The sequence below is a fragment of the Hydra vulgaris genome, chromosome 11, assembly GCF_038396675.1.
Source record: "Hydra vulgaris chromosome 11, alternate assembly HydraT2T_AEP".
Classification (NCBI taxonomy): Eukaryota; Metazoa; Cnidaria; class Hydrozoa; order Anthoathecata; family Hydridae; genus Hydra; species Hydra vulgaris.
In genome coordinates, this window is record NC_088930.1 from 33,061,919 (window position 1) to 33,089,872 (window position 27,954).

The 27,954-nt window shown below is 28.9% G+C and overlaps 3 protein-coding genes across 3 annotated transcripts; 1 reads left to right on the forward strand and 2 right to left on the reverse strand.

Annotated features, from left to right (window-relative positions):
* Positions 1–13,424: 13,424 nt before the first annotated feature.
* LOC136086980 (SCAN domain-containing protein 3-like) lies at positions 13,425–13,742 on the reverse strand. The gene has a single exon (XM_065809482.1). It carries the CDS (start codon positions 13,740–13,742, stop codon positions 13,425–13,427), a length of 318 nt encoding a protein of 105 aa, XP_065665554.1.
* Positions 13,743–14,524: 782 nt separating this feature from the next.
* On the reverse strand, positions 14,525–15,058 carry LOC136086981 (zinc finger BED domain-containing protein 5-like). Its single transcript, XM_065809483.1, has one exon. It carries the CDS (start codon positions 15,056–15,058, stop codon positions 14,525–14,527), a length of 534 nt encoding a protein of 177 aa, XP_065665555.1.
* A 6,763-nt stretch (positions 15,059–21,821) lies between these two features.
* On the forward strand, positions 21,822–22,656 carry LOC100213913 (probable caffeoyl-CoA O-methyltransferase 2). Its single transcript, XM_065810823.1, has one exon. It carries the CDS (start codon positions 21,889–21,891, stop codon positions 22,570–22,572), a length of 684 nt encoding a protein of 227 aa, XP_065666895.1. The 5' UTR covers positions 21,822–21,888; the 3' UTR covers positions 22,573–22,656.
* The last annotated feature ends 5,298 nt before the right edge of the window (positions 22,657–27,954 follow it).

The following is a 27,954-nucleotide window of genomic DNA, read 5'->3' on the forward strand; positions in this document are numbered from 1 at the left end:
ATAAAAATTTCGCTCAAACTTTTTTTTTTCATTTTCTTTGATGTGATGGTTTTTCATAAGCTTCGTTTTTGTTTGCTTTATGGTTTTTTCATAATATTTGTTTTAAAGGTTCATCCCAATGTTTATGGAAGAAACTTTATTTTTTATGGATATGTTTTCATTTTTTAAAGCTCTATTTTCCCTTTAAGTCTATTCTCTTACCATTGATTTTTAACAAATTATTTTTGTGAGCTTCTAATAGTTCTTTTACTTGCCTGATTGTTAAACTTTATGCCATTTTTCTTTTTTTAAAGAGTGTCTTATCTCGACAAAAGCCTCGCGCAAAAAAAAGATATATCCTATATGGGTTAGGATAGCTTTTTTGTGATATCATAAAAATATTTGAACTTTCATTCATCTGGTATTAAGTACTTTTTAACCATTTAGATTAAAATATATAAGGCACTTAAAATCTATAAAATATGTTGTAATTTCCACCTAGATCTCATATGGGATTTAGCATATAAAAATCATGTGGGACAAAAAAATAGTTCCTACATGGATTACATGCGGGAAAAAACACGTATATTACATGTAGAGTTTGCCATATATAACCCATGTGAGATTACCACGTTTATCCCATGTGGGATTTACCATATAAAACCCACCTGGGACAAAATAATAATCCCCAGATGAGTTACTATGGTGTAACAAACAAAATATTTAGTTGGGTAAAAATTTATCTTATTAACTGAAAACAGTATGTAGTCAATCCGGATTCTGGTACATTAAACATTTTGTGTGGAGTTCCACAAGGTTTAATTCTCGGCCCTCTCCTATTTCTAATTTATCTGAACAACTTCTGTATTGTATCTGCAAAATTAAACTCAATTATGTATGCTGATTATACTAATTTATTTATGTTTAATAGTGATATTAATCATTTATATGGAGATATAAAATAATAAAAGTAAATAAATGGTTTAGAGCTAACAAACTCTCAATAAACACGGATAAAACTCAATATACATTATTTTAAATAAAAACACAAGAAGAAAATCTGCCACTTAAATTAACAGCTCTCTTCATAAATGATAAATAAATTAAAAAGGAGGAATTTTTAAAATACCTTGGAGTTTTTGTAAATAAAAATTTATCTTGGCTTCCTCACATAAAATGCATAGAATTAAAAGTAAACAAAACAATTGGCATCATGTACAGAATTAGCCCATTCGTTAATATTCAAAGTCTTAAATTAACATACTTTTACCGAATTCATAGCTAAATTAATTACGGTAACATGGCGTGGGCTGGCACACAACTTGCTAAACTTAAAACGATGTTTAGTATGCAAAAACATGCTAGCAGAATAATAGGGTCAGCGTAACAACATCAGTTTTTGCCATGTCTAATAACATCTGTCCAACAATATCTGTAAATATTATGAAGTATACTAACATCTTTCCAACAACATCTGTAATTTTAATGATATCTAATAACATCTGTCCAACAACATCTGAAATTTCATTGGTGTCAAGTAACATCTGTGCAAAAATTAAATGAATTTTACAGATGTAGTTATATCTTTTAAATTATCAAAGTGTAATAACTTCTGTGCAAATACATCTTTGGATCTTTGAAACAAAATTTAAAATAAATCAAAACAATAACTATTCTCTAAGATCTAATCAGAGGCTCACATATACACTGCCTCGTAAATTAACTAAATACAATATAACATACCGAGGGCCCAAGATATGGAACAGCTTTAAAAAATCCATTTCAATTTAGTGAAATCAGTAAATTCATTTAAGTTTCAAATAAAAAGAGAAATTTTGAATCAAATGAAAGCTTTGAAATTTGATATGCAAACCTTTTTGATAAATCTTTTTGTTAAACTTATTTTCTTATATTATATTTTATTTTTTGTTTAACTTAATTCATGTTGAAAGGAGTTTATTCTATTTATTGTCTTTTACTTTTAATATATAACAGAGATGATTGTCTTTTTATATTTTAACGTATTTTTATATAATTTTTTTTTCAACAATTTATTTTACTTAAAACTTGTTAAAGTAAAATAAATTAAAGCCCAAATAGGGGTTCTATAAAACAGTTGTGATGACTTTGGTCATACATATTTTCTTTGAGTCCTTGTGTGTTTATATAAATCATTTTATTTTTTAATTTTTTGTAAACGTTTTTTTCTATTTGAACACGTTTTTAATTTAAAAACTCAATGATGAAATAGGCTGAGGAACAAAATGGCTGCATAAAAACATAAGTAATAAGAATCGGACGAAACGTTCTTAAATTTTTAAAGTCTTTTCCGGAATTTCCCAGACGCTAATAGTGATATTTTTTCATTTTACTTAAAGTTTTGTATCAGATCAAAAGATTTGAGGATTCAACTTCAGTTTGCATTTTATCAACTGAATAAAAATTTCTAAAGCTTCGTTATATTTTCCCCATATGGTACAAACAGCTTGCCATATTGTTTTTTGTACACATTACTGACGGATTGTTGATACATGAAATTTCAGTTTCTATTTTTTCAAAAGAACAATAAATTTCTAAAGCTTCGTTATATTTTCCCATTTTAAACAAAAAGCCTGCGATATTTGTTTTGTATCCATTGTTGACGGATGGTTGATACCTAATGTTTTAGTTTGTATTTTATCCACAGAGTAATAAATTTCTAAAGCTTTGTTATGTTTTCCTAAATCGCTGAGACAGTTTGCGATAATATTTTTTTGTATTCATTGTGGGCCGATGGTTGGTACTTAAAACTTCAATTTTCATTTTATCAACAGAGTAATAAATTTCTAAAACTTCGTTATACTTTCTTACATGTCTCAAACAGTTTGCGATATCGGTTTTCGTATCCATTGTTGATGGATGGTTGATACCTGAAACTTTTTATATTTTATCAATAAAGTAATAAATTTCCAAGTTTTCGTCATATTTTCCCAAATCTCTCAAACAGTTTGCAATACCATGTTTTGCACACATTGTTGTCGGATCGTTGATGCCTAAAATTTCAGTTTATATTTTATCAATAGAATAATTAATTTCTATAGGATCGTTTTATTTACCCATAACGTGTAAACAAATAACAATGTTCAGTTTTGTATCAAGAGTTAGTTCATAATTTTCTCCATCAGTTTTTGTATTAAAACTTTGAACAGCTCTTAGTATTTGAATTACTTCTTGAAATATATCTTTACGTGTTAAGAAACCAAATATAACGCTTGGTGAACGATGAAAGAATTCCGAAAAATTCCTGAAAAAATCTCTTTTCTATTTTTTTGAAACATGTACGGAAAACGAGAAACAAAATCGTTTTCCGTAACCAGCGTGATCGTTGATGCCCTTAACTCAAAGTTGAAATAATTGATAAGATTAAGGAATGTTTGTGAACAAGAAGTTTTATTTTGAAAATATTTACACGACAACTGTGTTAGATCGTGCATTGAATATTTACCATCGCCGAAAGAATCTAGTAAGGAATAACTGACTAGTAATCGAATGGCATCATTATTCAAGTATTCTTTGTCTATTGACAAGCATTTTAAAACTTGGACTATAAAATGCTTGGTGATGTTATGTGACCACGTTCTCCATTGGGTGGTTATCAAAGTAAAAGACTTCGTACACTTTGAAATGTGCATATTAAAATTTCTAACACTTTCATTGTTAAGATTGTCAAAGCATATACAAGGTCTTTTCGTTTTTAAATTAGTTATGTATTTTTTCAATAACAGCATGAATATGTGCCGCCGTGGCGCATTGGTTTGAGCGCTTGCTTTAGATCCAGGTTCGAAATGAACTCTGGACATATATTCACGTCACGGTAAGGAAGGAGGCGTGAACTTCCTGTTAAATGCACTTCCACGGTGCTCTGTGATAAGACCGTCAGATCTTCTTGGGGCACCTAAATAACAAAATACAAAAAATAACTTCGTACACTTTGAAATGTGCATATTAAAATTTCCAACACTTTCATTGTTAAGATTGTCAAAAATATAATTGTTTTTTGTAGGTCCTAGTTTTTGATAAAGAGCTACTATTGAGGTTCTAAATTTTCTAAATAATGCGTTAATCCGATTTTGTCATCTTACTTTTTCATTAACTACATCAATATCTAAAGAATAGCTATTTGAAGACTTTATTGAATCTTCGAGAACGGGTCTTAGTTTTTAACAAGGACTTCTATTGAAGCTCCTAATTTTCAAAATGCTGCATCTATCCTAATAATAAATAAATAATAATTTGTATTTTTCCAATACCTGATATTCCGCATAATAATAAAGGCTTTTTCGAATCTCGTAATTCGACAAATAAACGGAGTATTTCATTAAGTTCTTTGTTACGTGAATGAAAACTTTCAAAAGGGTTGAACACCAAGTTTTGAATTCAGAGATAATGTAACAATAAAATTTATAAAGATTAGTAAACAAACAATATCTTTTTAATTGAAGATTTTAAAGTCCAACACTTTTTATTGTTATAAAAGAGTTCATTGCTATGAAAGGTTTGCAAAGCTTTTTATTTCTCTCGAGAATTCAGATTTTAGTAAAATTGGCGAAATCTCAAATGTTAAAAAGAAAAATATTGTGTGCGTTGTATTCCTACGCGTCGGGATGGCTGAATAAAGAAGAATTTTATAAGTGCGAACAGGCATTAATCCTAAGCGTTACAAAAACTGACATAATTGCAAGTTGGCATATGTGTAAATTGGTATAAGTGCGCCAAATACATTTTCAAAAATTGGAATTTTTGAGTGCGAATTGGTATAAGTGCGAACTGACATAAGTGCAAAGCAGTTACAAAAGCTGACATAAATGCAAATAGACATAAGTGTGCTGAATAAAATTTCAAATATTAACATAAATGCGAATTGACATTAAGCACTAATACCAGTTTGCACTTATGCCAGTTCGCACTTATGCCAATTTTTGCAAATTCTTTCGGCGCACTTATGCCAGTTTGCAAATATGCTGATTCGCACTTATGCCAGGTTTTGCAACTGCTTCGCAATTATGCTAGTTCGCACTTATATCAATTCGCATTTATGCCAATATTTGCAATTTCTTTTGGCGCACTTATGTCAGCTTGCACTTAAGCTGATTCGCACTTGTGCAAGTTTTTACAACTGATTTGCACTTATGACAGTTCGCATCTATGCCAATTCGTACTTATGTCAATGTTTGCAAATTCACTTATGCCAGTTCGCACTTATGTCAGTTTGCATTTGCGTCAGTTTTTGCAACTGCTTTGCTTTTATATCAGTTTACTCTTATACAGGTTTGCACTTACGCCAGTTCGCACTTTCGCCATTCGCACCTATGAAATTAGTGTTTATTCAGTTGTATCTTTTAAACTCGAGCTTTTTTAAATTAGAAAAGTTAAAAATTTTAAAAGTATAAACAAATATAAAAAAATTTCTCACAAAATTTTGTTTGATTTGCTTCTATAATGAAATATGCTGTCAAAGGTTTTAAAAGCATATTTCATCACAGAAAATTTAAAAGTTTACACAGAATTAGTAGACTTTGACTTCAAGTCAATTAATTTTATATTGATTTCAGTATTATTTTTCATTGGTTTTAGCAAAAAAGGGCTTACCCATAGACACCAACACGGTATTTTGGAGTTTTAAATTAAGTTAACAGAAATAGAGTAAACTCAAACACTAATATATTCACGCTTATGTTAAAAGTAAATGCTTTGCAAAAAAATGCATCGATAATAAATATTAGAATGAAAAATCACTAATAGTTTGATTTCATTCTATACCTAAATATGAAACTATTAAATTTATAAATGATTTTTATAAATTAATACTGACATCTTTTACTCTTAATATAAGACGTAATGTTGACAAAATATTTTAAATATAATCTTTAACTAAGCAGAGTTTCAAAAAATCTTTTTACTGTTCTAAAATTATAACCATATGAAATTTTAATCCCACTTTCAAATGTCGGATCACAATTTTTTCATGTTTGAATATTAAGAGATGATTGTATGAAGATTGAAATCTTTAAATACAAATTTAGTTTAGATTTAAACAACATTTATTTAAATTGTTATTTCTTTTCGCACCACACACTTGAGGTAAAAGGTGCCAAAATTTTGCGAGTTTGTTGCGCTTTCTAGATAGACAAAGATTTGGATTTTTAACAATAGGGTAAAGGAAGGTATGTTCGTGATAAATTAACTAGATGTGTAATTACAAAGTCAATTTCAGTAATTTTACTTAATTACTTTAATTGTTTGATGTACATAGAGTAAAGTTACTAGAATCTATGCAGTTTTGGGATTTTAAGTCCTTTGATAAGTTTTTATAAAAGCTCAAAAGTCATTGAGAAAAGTTAGGTAATTTTGTGATATGATATTTAATTTCGTGATAGTGGTTAGGTAATTTCGTGAATACACAATAATATTTAAATTTTTCTTTATTAATTAAGTATAACATCTGGTATAATATAACAAAAAATATCAACACTTGTTTTGAATTCATAACTATTCAATCAGACTTTAAGTTCATAAAATATAAATATAGTCAGGCTTATAAGTTAACAAAATTACAATAATACTTTCATTACTTTATATTTATATATAAAAAAAATATACTTTTAACATAGGTAGCTTAGAAAATAAAATAACAGACCTACAAAAAACTCTTAATATAATAACTATAATATTAACCATACTTATATCTGATTAACTTATTTTTCTAAATCACATTCTTGTTGACAACATGTATCACACATAAATACTTCACCAATGTCCTCATATGTTTGACAACTCTCATGATAAGGTACTAAACAATAGGAACACTGCACCCATTTTTTTCCATTTTTTTTTTTTTACATCACTGTTGTAACTTTTTTTACAAACACCGCACTCCCAATCATCATCTTTTGAAGCATTTTTATTTTTTTCACTTTTTTTAGAACATACAGGAATAGAATCCTTTGAAGTTAATGGAATAGGTTGATCAGGAGGAGTCAGACACTTTGCACTTGAATCCCTTTTTGGCCTATTAGGGTTAGGTGTGGTTGGCTCTACAGATGGAATAGTTAACAATGTTTGTATAGCAGTATTACTGTGTGGTTGAATTTCTGTACTTTGAATCTCTCTGTTTGTCAATTGAGAAACATGATTAAAAATGTAAATTCATTTGAGGTGAAAACGTTAAGAAAATGTGTAACTGCGATAAGGAATCATAAGTTATAGGAAGTTAATAAAAAAACAAAAGTTTTACCATTAAATCAAGCATCTTTTCTAGTTTAATATTTAATAAAAATAATTTACTTACCTTAAAACACAAGTCTGGAAATAAAAATGTTGGACAAGTACTCCAAACAAATGTGCTGAACGCACGTTAAATAATGCTAAAGAATGTACAAACTGATAGTAAACAATTGACGTATCACACGCACCCAACGACTATTTGTGAATCGACAGTAGTACCCCGGGGTACCATTTGACGCAATTTCGATGTTTTTGACTAATAGGTATGTTCGCTACAAATGCCGAGCGAAATATCACGAAATTACATATATCACGAACATACCTTCCTTTACCCTATATAAAAATTAACTTTCAAAAAAATAAATTAACATTGTGATAAATATCAAAAAGCAATATTATAGATAATTAATATATAAAAAGATAATATCAAATAGATTCATCCTCATTGAAATTGAAGCGTCCTTTTGAAGCAAACAAACTCGTTCTAACAACACGATTATCTTTTTTGAAAAATGGAAATTTCTATTATAAACCTAAAAATAAGTTATAACCAACAAAATAAAAAAATAAAAATTTATAAAAAGAAGCTTTCAACACCGATATTAAATAAAAACTTAAAAAGTTAACCGATGGAATTGACAAAACTAAAAATTATGTAAACGATAACAATCCCAATGTGTCGAATATTCAAACAAACTTATGCGATGTTAAAATAACTCTCAATCAATAAAGTTAAAAAGCGTTATGACATGATAAGAATTTCAAGCAAAAAATGTTATAGCGAGATAAGCATTTTAAACAAAAAAAACCTATGAAAGCAGGTCTTAAAAACAATAATTTGCGAAATTGTTGTGTAGAAAAAAACCTTGTGAAAGCTGGAATTTCTGTAATAATACAGTTAAAAAATTTTTTAAAGGTGATTGTGTGTGTGGAAAAAGCGCATTGAGTAGACAAAATTAAGAAAAATAATTTACCCAGAAAAATAGTTCTAAAACAATCAGGATAAGAATAAACTCTTAAATGCAGTTAAAAAAAGCAAAGAAAGTGTGTTTTGTCTATATAAATGATGGTTTGGCAAAGAAAACTACCAAGAGTAATATAAAGTTACGGCAAATAGTTGAAAGACTACACAGTGAATCGTTTTCGGTATATTGTTATCAAGTATGATAACATTTATCAGTATCAATTAACATTATCAAGTATTTAACATTATCAAGTTTGATAACATTTGTGAAATAAAGGTACAAAACCCCATCGTTAAAAAAAAGTCGTTAAGTTTTAAAAAGAAGTTTTTCGGAAATATAAATGAATAGAAAAAAATGATCGGATTTTGTGACTACAAATCCGTAAGTTTTAACTTCCAAAAGCTCATGCTGATGAAAATGTAGACCATGTAAAGTTTACTTCATAAATTTTTCATAGGTTTTTTGTTTTAAAACTTTACAATCTTAAACGTAACAGAGGGCACTTGATTCACTTTTATTAGGGATACTTGATCTGGAGATTAGATCTGCCATGAACACACGCGTCTTGAAATTTATTTATTTTTCTTTCAGAATTCGGTATGCCTAGAATATACAAGATAAAAAGAATTTACTCAAAAAAATACTGATAGATAGCTGTGAATGACGTTTTTGGAAAATAAAAGTATTTGTGGAACTGCTAAAGCTAGCAAAAGTTTAATTATGACTCTCAAAAGGTATGTACAAAAAGAGAAAAAATCTACTAATGAATTTCAATATGTTCTAAATTCTTGACTATAAAAATTATTTTCTAATAAGGCAGATAAAGAATTAATTGACTAATTGAAAATGGCAAGTACACTTTATCGTGAGCCCCAAAAACAGCAAGACAGCTAGCATATCAATATGTGCTTTTGCCTTCAATAAGAATAATGTAAGCTACTTTTTTGAGAGTTTAAAAAGTTTGTTAGATTGGTACAACTTTGTTCCAGAGCAAGTTAGGAATGTAAATGAGTCAGGTATTACTATTGTCCGTAAACCAAAATAAATAATAGCTTGCAACGGTATCAAGCAAATTTCAAAAGCGTCTTCAGGAGAGCATCATTAGGTTGTTAATAACTGTGCAGAATTAAATACTTTGGAAAACCACTTACCACACTTTATGATATTTTAACACAAAAACTAGAAGCAAAAATAGTGAATGGTGGACCACTAGAAACAGAGGGAGCCCCACATCTAGTTAAAACTGTAATAAATCATCTGAGATGCAGCAAAGATTTTTCCAGACTTATTGTTTTTAATAATCCTGGATCACATCTAACAATTGAATCAATTAATTTTTGTAAAGATAATAAATGCTGTGACTTTTCCAACTCATACATCTTCAAAACTACAAACTTCAAACTTTGAGACCGAATAATAATTGGGCAATGAAATCACATTATAACACAGAACGTGATAACAGGATGGTCTCTCATCCTGTGCTTCCACTAACTACATATAATTCATCTTTGGTTAAAAAAAGAAAAAAAGTCTTGTGAAAAGTCTTTTGAAAAGTTTTGAAACACTAAATCAATTCAAAATTTATTATTTGTAACACAAAGTACAGAATACTTTGAAATCTCTAGACCCAAGTTGAATTCTCTTTTTAAGGTGGTTAAAGTTTTTTGCTTTGAAATCAATGGAATAGACTCTCTGTTTTAGGTAAACCCAAAATGTCTTAATGGCCTTAATTGCGGTACATTTTGTGGATTATCATCCTTAAAAACATAGGTTATATTTAACTTCTTTAAAAACAAGGTGGGCGGGCTAAGTAATTTTTATCTTAATTATGTTTCTTTTAAATCTTTAAGAATTTTATTTCAGAGGATCCTAATAAGCTCATCCGCAGCTTATTAGGATCCTCGCTCTGATAATTATTTTTGAAGAAGACTTAACTAATTAACTAAGCACATTAATAATATAAGTATCTCTATCATGACATATGCGCAAGTACATCATGACGCATGCGCAATAAATTTTTCCTGGTGTTTTGATGCTTTTAGAAGTTTGAAGGTTTTTTTAGAAATTCTCTCCTTTTCGATTGTTAACATCTTTAAATATATGTTATGTATATAATATCTATAGAAGTTTAAAAATTAAAAACTTCTTTCAATTGTTAGCTTTGCATAATGACAGCTTGCACCATTGAGCCAAAATATATATTTTATATTTTTGAGATGCGGTTTGATAAAGGGAACAAGTTTCTTTTCAATGCATTCTTTGGAATATATTTTTGCAACAATGGCATTATTCTTAATTGCAAAGAAAGGCTTTGATTTACTAAATCTACTGATTGCAATCCGTACTAAAACTTTCGCTTGAAACTTTGATTTAAACTTATATTCAATATTATTTTCAGTTTTGTCTTTATCTTGACTATATAAGCTATCATTTCCTGGTGTGTTTTGGCTGCTCAATGTAAATAGGACTCGTCATCCATGATAATTTCGAACTCGTTTGACGGTCGGAAAAAAGTTTTCGAAAGTTTTAACAGTCGTTGCTTTTGTTTAATTATTTGAATCTCAGAGCTTTCTGATGCTTTCTTTCTTTTGAAATATTTAAGTCCATGCATGTTAAAAATTTTATAAACATAACTTCTATGAATTCCATATTTTAATGCAAGATTTCTCTGGGAGATTACAACTTTATTTTCAGCCTTGTTAATGAGGGAAGTAATTTTTCCTATGTCCATTTTGTATGGTTTCTGCCGCTTTCCGAATTTCTTTTAAGGTCAATATTGCCGTCAACTCTTTTGATAATATTATAAATTGTTCACCTTGCAACTTTCATTTGCATAAAATGATGCACTGTAATTGTTTTCCCTTTGTCTATGTTATTTAGATAGAAGTTTCAAATAAGCTTCGTTTGTCGTTTTCTTTAATTTCATCCATTTTATTTAAATAATTTTAATTTCCAAAATCAGGATCAGATTATGAAATAAGAATGTCTAGTGAATAAATTTAACTCCGAGCTGCAGAAATATTCGAATTTGTTCCCGAGTTTCGAACGTTCAAATTTTGTGCAAATTTTTAGTAGCCTCGTTTTATTTGACGATGGTTTTTAAAAAGAATACATTTTTTATTTTTTTTTTTTAAGTGTGGTGTAACATTTAAACATTCTATTTATCACGGGATACCTAAAACACTATCGTGTCGCATGTCACTTAGCCCGATTTAATCCGCTACATTTCATTTATTTAATTGTGGCGAGAAAAATCGGACTTAGTGACATACAACACAACAGTGCTTTAGTGTTTTATTTGTCCCGTGACAAATAAAAAATTTAAATGTTACGCAATTTAATTTTTTTATTTATCACATTTAACTATAAATTTGTTATTTGTCACTAATTTAATTATAAATGTCACGCAATAATCAGTGCCTCATAAAAGACTACTGACAAAAATTTAGATGTTATGGGATTTCTGGTACATTGTTAAAATAGATTAAAGCATTTCTAAAAAGTAGAAGACAAAGAGTTGACATGCGAGAAATTGTCTTATCTTGGAAGAATATATTTAGTGGTGTGCCGCAGGACTCGGTTATTGGCCCTTAACTATTTATTATTTATATTAATGATTTGCCTGAGAACTTTGTTAATATTTTAAAATTGTATGCTGATGATACAAAAGTATTATCAAGGGTTGATTGTGAAGAAAGTGTTAACCTATTGCAAAATGACCTTGATAAAGCTGTCAATTAGTCCAACAATGGCTATTAAAATTTAATTTTGAAAAGTGTTTGATAATGCAGTTTGGTAAAAATAACCCAAAAAGAACTTATTTTATGCAAAATATACCTTTAAGTACCACTGTCGCTGAAAAAGATCTTGGTGTAGTATTTAACTCTGACTTGAAATGGAAAAATCAAATAACTCTATGTACAAGTAAAGCAAATTAAGTTTTGGGTATGTTGAGGAATACATTTTTAAGTTTAAATAGTGAATTACTAAAAATTATATACACAACTTTTGTATGACCATTAATTAAATTCGCTGTATCTGTGTGGTCTCCATGTCTTAAAAATGAAATTAATTTCTTAGTTACAGCATTGTGCAACAAGAATAATATCGCCACTAAAAAAACTACGTTACAGGGCCGTAGGAACAAAAATTATATTGGAGGGGCAGTACTACCCCGAATGGTTTTAAGGATCATTTTTTTTTTAGTCATTATTTTCAAAATTATTTATTTGAAATATTATTGGGTGGGCAAATGCCCCTCCTGCCCACCCGGTTGCTTCGGGGCTGCGTTATAAGATAGGATTAAATAAAGTCTTACTACCTTAGTCGCATAACGGATTCGGGGTGACTTGATTTAAATGTATAAGTTATTCAATGGAATTGAAAAATTTAATTTATGAAATTTTGCTATGAAGTTATCAATCACCAAGAGTGATCAAATGAAATATAGTTATCAATCACCAAGAGTAATCAAATGAAATATAGTTGCGAAATAACTAGTTTTTTACCTTGGCATCATTTTTTAACAAACTTTTTACTGGAGTTGACTACCTACTGATGTCGTTAATGCCGTTAATGTCGTAAATTTCTATGAATTCTTTTAAGGCTAAACTTGACAGATGGATTTTGAATAATGCAACTATGCTGAAAAATGATATAGCTGTCTAAGTGTACTTACACTCACCGAGTTATCGGTCACAGCTCAAATATATTGCTATTACTATTATTAATACCTATTAGTTAAAAGTTGCGTGGCTGCTTTAATTTTATTAGAAATTAAATCAGTAAAGACAATTTTATTAGAACATTTGGTGTGACAATTTTTACATTGTAACAAATGAGAAAACTTAATTCATTTGCATTTAATAAGTACATCATTTCTTTCACAATAAATCAATCTATCTTTAATATCTTTCCATAATTTGTGAGGATTCTTTGTAAACCAACTGATTAGAATTTGTAATTTTTTTTCAAAGACTGCAGGGAACTCATTCAAAGCACAACCGATTTTTTCATTGCTAATATCCAATCTGCGAGCAAGTTTTTTCCATTCATGACTGGAAAAAACTTGCTCGCAGATTGACTAGTCATTAGGTAATTCTTATAAATAAAAGTTATTTATTAAACAAAAAAATTCAATTAAACAAAATATAATAAACAATATATAGGTAAATAAAATAAAATACATCAGGTATTCAAGTCTAAAATAAATGAAATTTAGTGAGATCCTTGTGCTTGATGCAGGTTACAAAGAGATTTTATATTGGGTTCCAATTTTGTTAGCTTCATTCTTAGATCTCCCCGTTGTGTTATATCGAAACGATTTCTTTTTTTAAGTAACAAATCAGTTATGGCACTAAATTCGCATTCAGCTAAATATGAAGAAGGAAACGGTAATAATAGTTTTCTTGCACATTCTGTTGTGCCTGGATATTTAATTTTGGTCTCTTCAAAAAACCATGCCATCGATCCTTTTATATTAAATAAAGTTTTAACTGACTCGTCATTCTGCATTTCTGCTAATTCTTCTTGCATATTTGAAATATGAGATAAATTAACGAACATTGGCTGCATCAACCAAGTTGGAAAATCAATTTCTTTTAAATCGGAAAATTTGCCGTTTAAATCAGCTCATAAGTTTTTAGATGCTCGACAATATTAAGTATAGCGTTATCAGTTACTACACATTTTTGAAGCCAATGAAACTTTTTAAATTGTTTTTGGTAAACGTCTTTTTCAAATAGTTCAATAGACGTAATAAAACCAAATATCTTCGCTTTTGCATCAACAAGAGTTTTATTTGTTCCTTCAAGTTCTTTATTCAATATATTTAATTTTTCAAAAATATTGGTTAAATAACTCAAATATGCCTTAGAATCGATCGTTAACAGATATTGCATTTCAGTTTTGTTGTTTAAAGAAATCACTAAGAGTATCAAACAGTTCTATAAATCTTTTTAAACAGTTCCCTTTCGACAGCCATCTTACCTCAGTGTGACGTAAAAGTCTCACATGGGCTTCGTTGTTTTCTTCACAAAATAATTTTAAAATGCGCTCTTGTTTTGTACTTGCTTAAATAGAATTAAAGCATTTTATAACCAAGTTCATTATTTTATTTAGAACAGGAGAAAGACTTTTAACTACAAAGTTTTCCCTGTGAATAAACAGTGCACAAGAAGCATATCTGGATTTTGATTTTTCATCAGTTTTAAGCAACCATTTTTTTTGCTCATTATTTTAGGAGCACTATTAGCAGCACAGGACGTTATATTTTTCATCGGTATTTTACTCGTATCTAAGTAACTTTTTAGAGTACTTTATATATCTTTAGCGGTAGTGCTGCTTTTTAATGATTTGCAAAATAACATTTCTTCAGCAAAATCATTATTATCAATGTATTTGACATATGTAAGTAATACTGCTTCGCTGTCTCTCAATGTTGATTCGTCCATTTGCACCAAAAAAAGTCTTGTTTTTAATTTTTTGATAAGTTGTATTTCAACATCTTTACTCATTTCGTCTATTCTTCTGCTGACAGTATTGTTACTTAGTGGCATGATATTCACGTCTTTGTCATCTTTTCCAAAAACAGTTTTAACAAATGTTGATATTGAAGGCTTGATTAACTGCTCTCCTATTGTATGATTTTTCCCAGATTTAGCGATAAGTAATGAAATTTGATAGCTAGCCTCAAGAGTGCAATTAATATTAACATTATGAGCAGTAAAGTGAGACTTTAAAGTTGCTCTTTTTTCATAATTTTTCTTTAAAATTTGAAAATAATTCAAATTTGAATTAATTTGATCTTTATGTTTTGCCTTCAAATGTGCTTCAAGACGACCTGGTTTCATCAATTCATTGCTCAAGCATTGTTGGCATAATAGACAAAAAGGTAACCGTGCATTATGGACAGCAGGTATGAAACCAAATTTTTTTCTTGCTTGCACTACTCATGGGCTAAAAAATGAATTTTAAAATCAATTAGGAAATTAAAAATATATATTTTGTAATGTTTCGTATTCTTATTTATTATTGAAAGAGAATCCACGTTAGTTTTTGTGTTATATTTATTTCTATATTTGAATATTAAATTATAAACAACGAGTTATATATAAACTGTGTGTAGTCTTCTCGACTTGTTATTCCAACTGTTATTATGTTTAGCGCTATGGCTTTTAAGTGAGAATTCCTCGGGCGGAATTAGTCTCTCAAGGGAATACTTTCGCAATAAATTTTCGTGCAATTCTCCAAAGGGAATTGCTTATTCCGCAATCGCTAATCGTTATTCTGAACTAGCGTTTGAAGTTATTGCCCAGAGGGGATTGTTTTTGTAACAATCATTACATACTTCTTTATTTTTCTATGAGGCATCTAAATTCTAAATAATTTATAAAATACATCTACAATTTTATTTACTTACCAATTATATTTAAATGTCACTTATATCTATTTATAAAATGTATTAAAAATTTGAAAACAAAGGTTAATTCAAACAACTGCTTTTATTTCTAGTAAGCACAGCACTGCTTTTATAAGCACAGCTCTACTTTTATTTCAAATTAACGGTAACGCACAGTGACAGAACGATACAAACAACTGATAATCCTGGTCCAAATTCTAGTTTTCCGAATTAGTTTTTCAAATCCTAGTTTTCCGAAGCAAATCTTAGTTTTCCGAATGCATTCCAGCGAAAAAATTTTACATGATGCACTTCATAATGGACGTTTCCTGGAGATTCGACTATGCGGTTAAATTTAGACTGAAAAAGTCCTTTTTTTTTCCCATACTCCCGAACAATCGAATTGCCCCTAGAAAATTTTCTACGCCCCTCGTTTGGGAAATACTGCTATAATGTAATGCGTCTTAAGTTAGTTAGGCTGGTCAACATATCTTTACATTAGTATTAGAGAATTTATTAAGCAAAATATTTGTTATAAAATGCTTTTTAATCAAGTGGCTTTAAATAAGTAAATTTTTCATTAACAATTAAATTATCAGAAATTTACTTAAAAAAAAATCTAGCTTTTATCTGAGAATATGTTATTGAATAATTTAAACTTTCAATCAACACATCTAAAGTTACATCTCTGGCTTGGAGATCTGTGTTTTTGTAATTTATGCCAGTGATAATTTTAAACCAGGTGCTAAGGAGTATGATGCACTCAAATAAACTCAAGTTTTTTTTAATGTTTTTGATATCTAATTAAGTATCGCCAGTCCGATTTAGCTCATTTAGGTCTTGGTTAGCATTCTTTAAAAAAATGCAGAGTCTAGCTGTCAAACGTGTATCTGACATACTCAGTGTCGTGGCTGGTGGGTTGAAGCCTCCCCCCCCCCCCATCCTCTAAAATTTTTTTTTAAGAAATTGGGTCTTAAGGGACCCGATTTCTTAAAAAATTTTCCGATGGGCATTACTAAAGTAAAAAGCTTTATAAATTTCCAAAAGAGCCCCTACGTGGCTTCCTACATAGGCTTCCCCACCCCCAAAAGGAGTGTAGCCACGACTCTAAACAATAGGATCAATAGGAATAATGTAAGCTACTTTTTTGAGAATTTTAAAAGTTTATTAGATTGTTACAATTTTGTCCATAGCAAATTAAGAATGTAAATGAGTCAGGTATTACTACTGTGTGTAAAACCATAGTCGAAGCAAGAATTCTATCATCTTTACAACATACTCTTCTATTACTCAAGCCATCTTTATTTTAATTGATAATTATTAACAACACTAAAGTTAAAAAAAATGAATTTGAGATTAAGACGAATTTTATTATAGTATTACTTAAATATAGTATCATGAATGTTGTCTTAGATTTTATGATTAAAAGCAATTCGGTGGAGTAATGAAACTAACTATAACCATTTTTAACGATAGACACCAATGGAAAGATAATCTAAGCTGTCTATTAACACAAAACTTTACAACAATAACATCATAACAATTACGCTGAGCAATAGCACTTGGCATAAGATATTTGTAGGATCAAATTACATTACACTGATTATTACGAAACATTACGTGTTTTCTAATTAATTATAAAAGGTTAGACTACAAAGCCTATATATACATTAGTAACACCTCTTAGAAAAATTTTTTTGACCGATGTTTCTGATGATAAAATATTTTTATTGGTGCTGATCAATATTAATAAAATTATTTTGAAGAGCAAAAACTTTCATTTGAGTACTATTACATAGCCAAGTTTAATTAAATTTTAAATTTTGAACATTGAGGAGACGTACCTGGACGAACTAAGTTATTTAAAAACTCAATAGGAACGTTATTTCTTTTATTGCTGTTCAAATTGAGATTATCGATCTCAGTTTGATCAGCATTTACAAAAGCTTTCACTCTTCCCGGTTATTTCGAGCACTTGCTCATTGACTTACAGTGAATCCACATTAGTGAGTGTTTATATAAATCGTTTAGTATAATCGTCTCAATCTCCAAATATCTTATTAACAATTAAACAGTTTTCTTTAATAATGCACTGATGCGGTGTTTCCATACATCTTTTAAAAGGATCTTCTTTTTTGACAGGTATTGTTTAACTGCCATGTTTTAATAGCCGTTGTCAAAGTTCTCCTTCCCCATTATGTACTTTCATATTTTTAGTTAATAAAACTTTTGCACCCATTTCCAATGTAATAAACATTTTAAACATGCTTCTACAACTTCAGTCCTCTTTACGCAACAGACAGCATTTGATTAAATCTCCCCCAAAAAGAATAACAGTTTCTTCCAAATCGAAAGTTGTTGTTGCAAACATATTATGAAAAGTTGTTTTAAAAAAACTATAAATTGCATTTAAGGCGCGTTTAGGCATAATGAATGAATGTCTCATCAAGCAAAAAAAAAGACAGCTTTGCTTTAAATAACATACATGAATTAAGTTATGAGTTATATTACACATGCATACTACCAATATTAAAACAGCAGACTTGCTGTTGTGCTAGCCCATGCGACTGTAGCAGATTTAACACCCTTACTGCTGGTTTCAGTTATTAAAATTATTATACATAAACGTTTTTGCACTTCCGGCTGGTCAGTCCATAAAAAGCATTCAAGAATGTTAATTATATAGGTACTAAATAACCCACGGGGTACCGGTCCAATATATAGCTAATTTACAGCATGCTTCTAAATTACCTGCTATATTGATACTACATAGCTACTATATAACACGTGGTCCGTAACATAGCTACTACATAGGCATCTAGTCCGCTACGTGCCTTTATATAAAATATAATATTCAATATTTTAAATAATTCTTAATTAAATATATGAACCTAGTTTTAGTGATATAAAATCAAAAGTTGGAAGAAAAAAGCAACATTTTAGTTAAAAATAAAATAATAAAATTTTCCATTTAAATATATTACCTGATTTTTTTGATATAAATTCAAAGGCTTTGGATGTTTATACAATTTAATTTAAGGTCAGTTAACGTCAAATAAACTACCCAGAGAGAATAACTAATAATCGTAACTATGTGCATCAAACAGTAACTAAGCGCAATAAATTTGATTACTTACATACAGCCAACTACATGCTAGAAGATTCTTTTTTAGCCAATTACAATAAAGCTAACAATCGTATTTAAACGCATTAAATAGTAACTTAGCGTATTAAATTATTCGTATGAACCTAGCAGGCATTTTGTCCTAAAAAGACGTTCTGAACATAAAAATTGCATCATGATAATTGCGTATTATTATTGACATCGCGATCATAAGACGTTACTACTAGTAATCATAAGACAGTTACGTTATGGTCACGAGGTAGCGTTATTTGTGATCATAAGACATTTATATTATGGTCACAAGACAGTGATATTTATATTTATTTGTGGTAACAAAAAACTATTATAAATAACGATGGGACAAATTTATTCGTTATGTTTTCTTTTCAGTTGGCAATGTTGCAACCGAAAGGGTAAGGTATTGCATATTTTAAGTTTGCGATGTTGCAACTTAAAGGGTGACATAATGCTTATTTTATCTACTTATGTAATAATTCCTGTTGAATTTTGCTTTAGAAAAAAAAAAATTTCTCCATAAATTTATATTTAGGGAACACTTTGTACATTTTTAAGTTTATCTTTTGTTACAGACATTTTTTTTTTTTTAACTTTTTATGAAAGACATCTTCCGAGTTCGACAATTTGTTGTTATATAAAATTGTTTATATAAATATTTATTTCTACAGTTATACAAGTCTCTCCTAATCCGACAGAATATATATTTTAATTGAAGTACTTAATATTTATAACAGATTTTAATTGCAGTTTAATACTTTATATAAAAAGTTTTGTTTAATACAACGTGACAGAGTAAACTTTAAAGATATTTATTTGCTTTATTTTCTTCAACCAATTTTATCCAAATGGCTTAGCTTTAACCAAAGTATTTTTTAACGTTTGAAATTCAACACCTAAATGTGAAAAAAATATTTGATTTCTTTATTTTGCTCCGTCAATTTTAGCCACATTGCTTTAACCAGAATATTTTAAAACATTTGTATTTTGACTTTTTTTTTTAGACTTTTTTATGTTTATATTAATGTGAACTTAAAATATTAGGCTAAAAACAAAAAATTCCTATATGTTTGTCTCCAGCCCCCCTTAATGTTTGTCTATCCAACCCGCCCCCCCCGCCCCCTCCTTTCTTCTCCTTCAGTAAATAAAGCTTTAAAGACTATTTTCTTAATTCTTACTTTTTTAAAATTGTCTAAAATTTATTCGAAGTCTTAAAAAATCATAAAATAAAAATGTTAATAAAATTTTCTGTCATGAAAAATTGTTTCTACCTAAACTTTTTCTGTATGTTTTAAGAGAATAAAAATGTTAATAAAATTTTCTGTCATGAAAAATTGTTTCTAACTAAACTTTTTCTGAATGTTTTAAGAGAACAAAAAGTACAGAAATTATTTGACGCAATTTATTTCCTACCTTTTTTTATGAGAAATAATTGTCAATATTAAGCTGATTAAGTGAAGTTATAAATAAATTGTTTTGTCTAAAACCACATAATGTGTTTACAATAACTTCAGTTTTACCTTATGTGTCATTTACTTTGCACTTAATTCCAAATTACAAGCAAATTCCTTGTCAAACGACATTAAAGCTTAATCAAATAAAATAAAACTTATTCAAAAATAGAAAATATTAAAGATTAATATTAAAACATTAAAAATATTAAAAATTATGTTAAATATTAAATATTATGTTAAGACATTCCATTTTTTAAAAGAAATTTTCATAACGTAACTGTAAAATCTTTTTTTATAAACAAAAAACTTTCAATTACATAGAAAGCACCTACAAGAATAATTGAAAATAATTAAAAGCTTCAAAAACAAAACTTTTTAATCATCGAAGAAAAAAAAACTTTAGGTTAGCAGTTACTGTTCTGTGCGATTGTCAACTGAATATTTAAAACAAAATTTAAACTTTTTGTTTTCTTTTAGCTTTAAAATAAATGAATAATATAATGAAATAATCTTTTTTCTTTTAAATATTGACTTATGTTCTTAAGAAATCGCATTCAATATTGCAGTATTCATAAAGTAGCACGTGACACAGATCAACTGATAACTACATTTTATTGCCCATATGTAAAAACATTATGCCGCCAGACAAAGCCAAACCTTAGATTTGAATATAAACTTTTTATTTACCTTCACCGTGCAAGAAAACTTTACAATACTTTCTGCATTATACTTATTGTTTTAATTGAAATTGCAAAACCACTTATGAATCTATGACACCCCCGAGTTGGGGTGGAGGTGGGTGGGTAGGGGTGGAGTGCAGCATATTAAGGGGAACATTCGCAAATTTTTGGAGCCCTTTTGCAAATTTAAAGAAGTTTTTTTTTTAGTAATACGTAAGAAATACCTAAAGGAAAAATTTTTAAGGTTTTGGGATCCTTAGGAAAAGTTTTTTTTTTTGGTGGAGGAGGAGGAGGAGGGAGGCTTGGACTTAGTAGCCACGGCACTGTATATATATATATATATATATATATATATATATATATATATATATATATATATATATATATATATATATATATATATATATATATATATATATATATATATATATATATATATATATATATATATAATTTTCTTAACGTTTATATATAAATTACCTTTTGCATGCGTTTTTAAAACCAAATAGTTTCCTGTTGTTTTAGTTTGCTTGGTATGCTTTTTTTTAAATTTGCTTGTTGTATGCTTTTTTTAATTTGCTTGATGTATTTTACATTTTATTTTTACTACATTTTATATAAACTTATTCAACTTAAAATTTTTAAAACTTTAAGTTTTAAAATAAACCGTACATTTTACGCTTTGTATGTAGCGGCGTATTTATCCTGAACATGACCTAATTATCCTAAACATGACGTACTTATCGGCGTATTTATCCTGAACACGACTAAACGGCTTATTTATCCTGAACATTAAAGTAATGTGTAATATTTTATTTATATGTGCTGGTTATTATAATAATTTAAAATATTTACTTCTTTTATTTATAAGATTATTTGATATTTTAACATGTAACATATAAGTTTACTATGTACATCATTTTGATACGTGTTTGAATATTTTTAGTAATTAATATTTTTATGTTATTTTGTAGTAAGTAAAATAACTTTTAGTAATAAAATAAAGAAAATGAGTGTATCAAAATCATTTATGGAAAATAGAGATACAGTAGATACCTATATTATTAGAGAAACTTTAAATGAACCACCTCTATTGACTGAATTATTAAATTATACTGTTGCAAATGTTCCTAGAGCAAACATGATATCGGATCCTGTTCAAATTCAGCTATTTCGTATGCTTCTTAAAATGCTAAATGCTGTGAAATGCATTGAAGTAGGCTCTTTTACAGGCTATAACGTTTTAAACTGTGCACTTACAATACCAGAAAACGGTATTGTGTATGCTCTTGATATTACCGATGAATTCATCAGTCATGGTAGACAGTTTTTTGAAAAAGCTGGTGTGAGTCAAAAAATTAAAGAATGCATTGGTCCAGCTAGTGAAACACTACAAAAGTTTATAGACGAAGGTCACGAAGGTACATTTGACTTTATTTATGTTGACGCAGATAAAACTGGTTATCCATTGTATTACGATTTAGGAATTCAACTTTTAAGACCTGGTGGAGTATTAGCCTTAGATAATACACTTCTGTGGGGATTAATGGTTAATCCCGCAGCAGCTTCATTGGAAAATAAAGAATATGTAGCAGCTATGGCAGAAGTAACAAGAAAAGCTCGAAACGACGAAAGGGTGGATATTTCTTTTTTAAAAATAGGAGACGGAGTATGTTTGTGCCGAAAACGTTAAATATTAAAACATTTATATTTAAGCATTCTTATTTCTTGCATTACTCTTATAATGGTTAAATTGTAATAAAAGATAAATAAAGTGTTTTTATTTATTTAATAATTTAATGAACTATAATAAAATAATGTTGCACATAATTATAAAAAGGTCCTTTAGAAAAAAAGTGGGGGGAGAAGGGGTCCCTGGTCCCCCCGGTATCGTCGTCCCTGATGAAATATTAGATGGTTAAATTCTCTTAATAATATTTGATACATTTAGCTATTACAAACAAGAGCATTATTTGCTACCTTTAAAATACAAACAACCAGTCGGTTGTTTAAATTTGATGTTTTTGAATAACTATTGCAAATTTTTACTACCGAATACCCTACCTGTTGTTTCTCCCATGGTGTAGTAGTTAAAGTTGTTAATGTTGTTAATACAGCCGTGTTGTAGTTAGTGTTATGACCAAAACTAAAAATTGTAACTAACTTAACTAAAAAAACCGTAACTAAAATTACCCAACTAACTTTTTAGTCTAACTAAATTTAGTCGACTAACTTTTTAGTCTAACTAAAATTAGTCGACTAACTTTTTAGTCTAACTAAATTTAGTCGACTAACTTTTTAGCGTAACTAAATTTAGTTGACTAACTTTTTAGTCTAACAAAATTTAGTCAACTAACTTTTTAGTCTAACTAAAACTAGTCGGCTAACTTTTTAGCGAAAATAAATTAGTCGACTAACTTTTTAGTCTAACTAAATTTAGTCGACTAACTTTTTAGTCTAACTAAAATTAGTCGACTAACTTTTTAGTCTAACTAAATTTAGTCGACTAACTTTTTAGCGTAACTAAATTTAGTTGACTAACTTTTTAGTCTAACAAAATTTAGTCAACTAACTTTTTAGTCTAACTAAAACTAGTCGGCTAACTTTTTAGCGAAAATAAATTAGTCGACTATCTTTTTAGTCTAACTAAATTTAGTCGACTAACTTTTTAGCGTAACTAAAATTAGTCGATTAAAACAAGCTTCAGTACTAAAAACTGAATAACCTATGAAGCCATGAAATTTTCACACACGATGGCACATTATTGTGGCGGTTGAATGTCCCAAATATGGTTCATAGGGGCACGTCAAATCAAGTTCGTAACGTATTAAATCAACTTTGATTATTAGAATTTTGTCCCAGCTCTGAGACAACTACCAATGCGGTTGTTGCAACTGTTTATAAACACCCAATGGGCACGGAATCTAAAAAAGGCACCCTTTGAACGTTTAATTAACATTCTGCAGTTTAATTTAACGTCTAATTCGGGGTTGGGAAAGCCAACTTGTTGGGGGTATTTTTGTTCTCACGCTCCAATCACCGCAATTTTTTTGAGAAACATTTTCATTTGACTTAACAACATTCTTGGGTTATGAGTTCGCACGATGCCTAAAAGTGTCATATCTGAAACGACAAAAAAATCCTGCCCACGCCGCTGGTAAAGCAATATACGAAAAATAAAATTTTCGCAAGAATCACAAGCGAAAAGAAACTTGCTCATCGATTCATTTCGAAAGAAGATTTTTAAAACCTACCGAAAGGACTCAGTAAAAAAATAATATCAGTTTTTTACTTCATAAAAATTTGCATGCGCGATAATTGACACTTATGAGTAATGAGCATTTAATTACTTAGTTCATTGAACGGATTTTTTTAAATGGAACATTTCAATCTTGTTTTTATGACGAATTTCAAGTTTTCTTCCGTAAGTGACCGTTCTTCAAGTGGATTTATCGAAATTTTCCTTTCGAAATAAATTTTTTGATCATTATTTGAAAAAACAAACTAGTAAAAAATTTTTACTAGTTTGTTTTTTCAAATAATGATCAAACTGTTTGTAATGAAACTTTATCTTCAGTATAGCAACATGTTAAATTTTTACTAAAAATTTAATATGTTGCTATACTGAAGATAAAGTTTCATTACAAACAGTTTGATATATACAGATATTTTATTTTCACATTTCTTGCAGTTAGGCGAATAAACTTCCTTTATAGATTTCGAAACGTAGTTATTAAAAGCGCTCATTTCTCAAGTGCTACTTCCGAAAGTGAAACTTTTGGAAGTTTTGGAAGAGCATTATTTGAAATAGCAACTTGCGAAAGTCTAATTTTCAGAAGTATTATTTGCGAAAGTTACTTTGACAAATTTTATTGCTTCTATATATTCGTTACGAATAAAAATAAATACTAATTGTATATACCCTTTTGAAAGATTTTTTTACAGAAATCTTTGAAACCTTTCGGTTAACAACCCTATTTCCAAGGCTTAAAATAGCAACATAGGAAAAATTATCCCAGGTAAGTAACGTTCCTAAAATTGGATTTTATTATACCTTGCCTATAAATTTTCATTTTCATATTAGTGATATATAGTATTGGAGCCAGCGAGAAGGGAAGGTGGTGTTGGGGGTATGACACTCACAATCTATTACCATGGAACTATAAGAGATGGACGTGCAACCTATTGTTTTACATCAAAGAGGCCGCAGAAATCAGCAAGCTATGCGAGTTTCCGACGAACTCTAAATTTTCACCCGTCAACAAAAAAATCTATTAAAATGGCTGCCCTTAGTTTTTAAACAGAAACTCTGATCACGTGGTATTAGTTTAAATTTTATAGCATTTGTTTAATAAGACTGTTCAGGATAAGTAACAACTTCACGTGTTGACAAATTACTAAACAAATTACACCAAGGAAAAGGAAATCAGTTGTCAGCACGAACAGATTTTCATCATTTTTCCAAGATAAACATTTGTAAATTTGGGAACTTTTTTCGTGTAAACAAAGTTCCATCAATAATAAAATAGATCTGTAAAGATAATTTTAAAATGACTAAAAAAAGTAAAGCGAAAAGTAAAAATGCTTAAATAAAATTTTTAGTCAAGGTCTGGTTTCATGCAACTCCTTGGTCCTTCATTCACCAGCCTTAGTTTTGTGTATTTTTTGAGTATTATTTCCGATATGTCGCCATTTTTTTCCTCGACTACTCTATAAGCTCCATAATATATATTCCACTGAGCATTGTTTTTTAGTAGGTGTATTTTCTAATGGGCTTTTTTATAACTCGTTTGATAATGCAAAACCTTTTAAAATGTAGCCAGATATTTCATGTTTTCGTATTTCATATTTCATATACTATTTCATTTGTCATAAAAGGCACATAATAACCCATTTGTTTTTGTCAAATAAAAATTAGTTTATATATAGCTGGTAAATCATGCTATGTTAATATTAAATACTTAGTTATTCTTGCGGTTTGCCATAAATTGGCTTTGCTAAATTCTTTAAAACTGTGACAAATTATTTTTTTCTTTATTGTATTTATATTCATTTTATGTATGAGTTATTTATCCGTAACTGTATATATTTCTGTTGTTAAACATAAAAATAAAAAATTCTATAATATTCATAAACAATAAGTCTACAGCAATATAGTAGATGGTGTAGTTCCCTGGACATGAAACCAATATTCTCTAAGTAGCTACAAAACTAGTTGATATTTTGTATTATTTGTTATATCTCTAGTTATACATGTACTAAAGTAGTTAAGTAAATGATCTCAATTTCTATATTATTACCAGTGTTATTTCTTAAAATATAAGGAACATCTAGCTATATAAAAATAAACTTAAAATCTGATTCTATTGTAGCCATTCTTGACGATTTTTTTATTATTCAAATAAACATATGTAACTTATATCATTGTATAGAGCTTGACTTGACTTAAAAAATGAGGGGTCATTCGGCCTTTGAAGTTAAGCGGATCTAAAGTTATTGAATTTTTTGTAGTGCAATAATTGATGATTTTTTGACGAAAGGTATAGGGCTTGAGTATAGAAAATTTGCATTGTTATGGCACCGAAAATTTGTATTGTCACGCAAAATCAAAACAAAAAACGTCATAAAATATGCGAAGGAAGATAGTTATATATATATACATAATTTCTATATAAAAATCATAAGAACCTATTCTTCAAGAAAACATAAATAAATACTTGTTATAAAAAGAGGAAAGAGTAAACTTGCAATTTCCACCTGGACACTTTTAAAAAATACTTTTTTTTTTTCTATAAAAATAAACCTTGAAGTTTTGAAACGCTAAGAACTAAAAATTTATGTATAAAAGTTAAAAAATGTGCACATTCCATTTGATTCGTCATCCCTTTTTTAATGTATACGGAAAGTTTTATAAATGATGTGTTTTGGTACTAAGGAATCCTAACCTCTAAATGCTTTGTTTTAAAAAAATGTTCCCGCTTCGAGCTTTTTTCTTAAAAGTGGTCTTAAGATATGGATAAAATTTAAATGAAGCCATATAAACCATAGTACTTTCTATATATGACTGGAAAGAGGTTGAGTAACACTAATTGATGCAAAAAACCTTAAGGTGTTTGCTTAAGCATACAAAAAGATATAAGAGAGTAAAGTTCATGAAAGTTACGTGTTTTTTTTCAAATGTCAAATGTTTTTCGTTGAGCCGTGGAATCGCTATCTATTGCTGTTATCTTGAATAACTAAGAGGAAGTTGATGTAACTGGTTAGACGAGACCAAAAGTTTTCGACGAATCCGACAGACTTTATAATTTAATTTCTATTGTTTAAAACAAAAGATTTGTAACAATGCGCAATGAGTATGGTTCGCAAAAAAAAAAAAAATAATAGGTTGTACGTCCATCTCTTATAGGTCATGCTATTACCAATATTTAGTTTGATCATTCGGCAAATTAAGATGTTATTATAATTATTAGCAAATCTCAGCAATCGATATATATATTCTTATACTCAGCAAGTATAATTTTTAATCGGCAATTATTCTTACGGCAGTTTTCAACTTACCACCTCCCCCCCTCCCCCCTTTATACTAGCGAATATACTTAATCTCTAAATATTTAATTTCATATAAGCGATAAGAAGTACCAATTTATTAACGCTAACTTCCATCATTTTTCTCAACAAGCTTGACATTTAATGCGAAAGCTTATATATGCAACGTTATCATTACATTCATAATTAAAACTTAATCATTTTCTCATTTTTTCAACGTACGGACAAATAAGCACGGAATTGCGCTTAAATTGGTTGGCGTATTTTGGTTATGTTTGTTACAATTTAAGTACATTTAAGCTTCGGCAATTTATTTATTCTAAAATGCATACCAAATGTTAAACGTATTAATAGAGTTTTTAAAATGCAAAACATTTAATAGCATTTACCGAGAGGCTCATCGTCTGCATTTAAAAATGCAACCTCCGCAATTAAATCGTGTAAAACTGTAAAATAAGATAAACATTCTGTTAAATGGCAGCGGTCGCTTTATCAAACCAGAAAATTTCTTATCACTTTTTAATGACTT

Excerpts from the sequence above, each read along its gene's own strand:
- LOC136086980 (XM_065809482.1), bottom strand. The coding sequence starts at position 13,742 with ATGCAAGAAGAATTAGCAGAAATGCAGAATGACGAGTCAGTTAAAACT.
- LOC136086981 (XM_065809483.1), bottom strand. The coding sequence starts at position 15,058 with ATGAAACCAGGTCGTCTTGAAGCACATTTGAAGGCAAAACATAAAGAT.
- LOC100213913 (XM_065810823.1), top strand. The coding sequence starts at position 21,889 with ATGAGTGTATCAAAATCATTTATGGAAAATAGAGATACAGTAGATACC.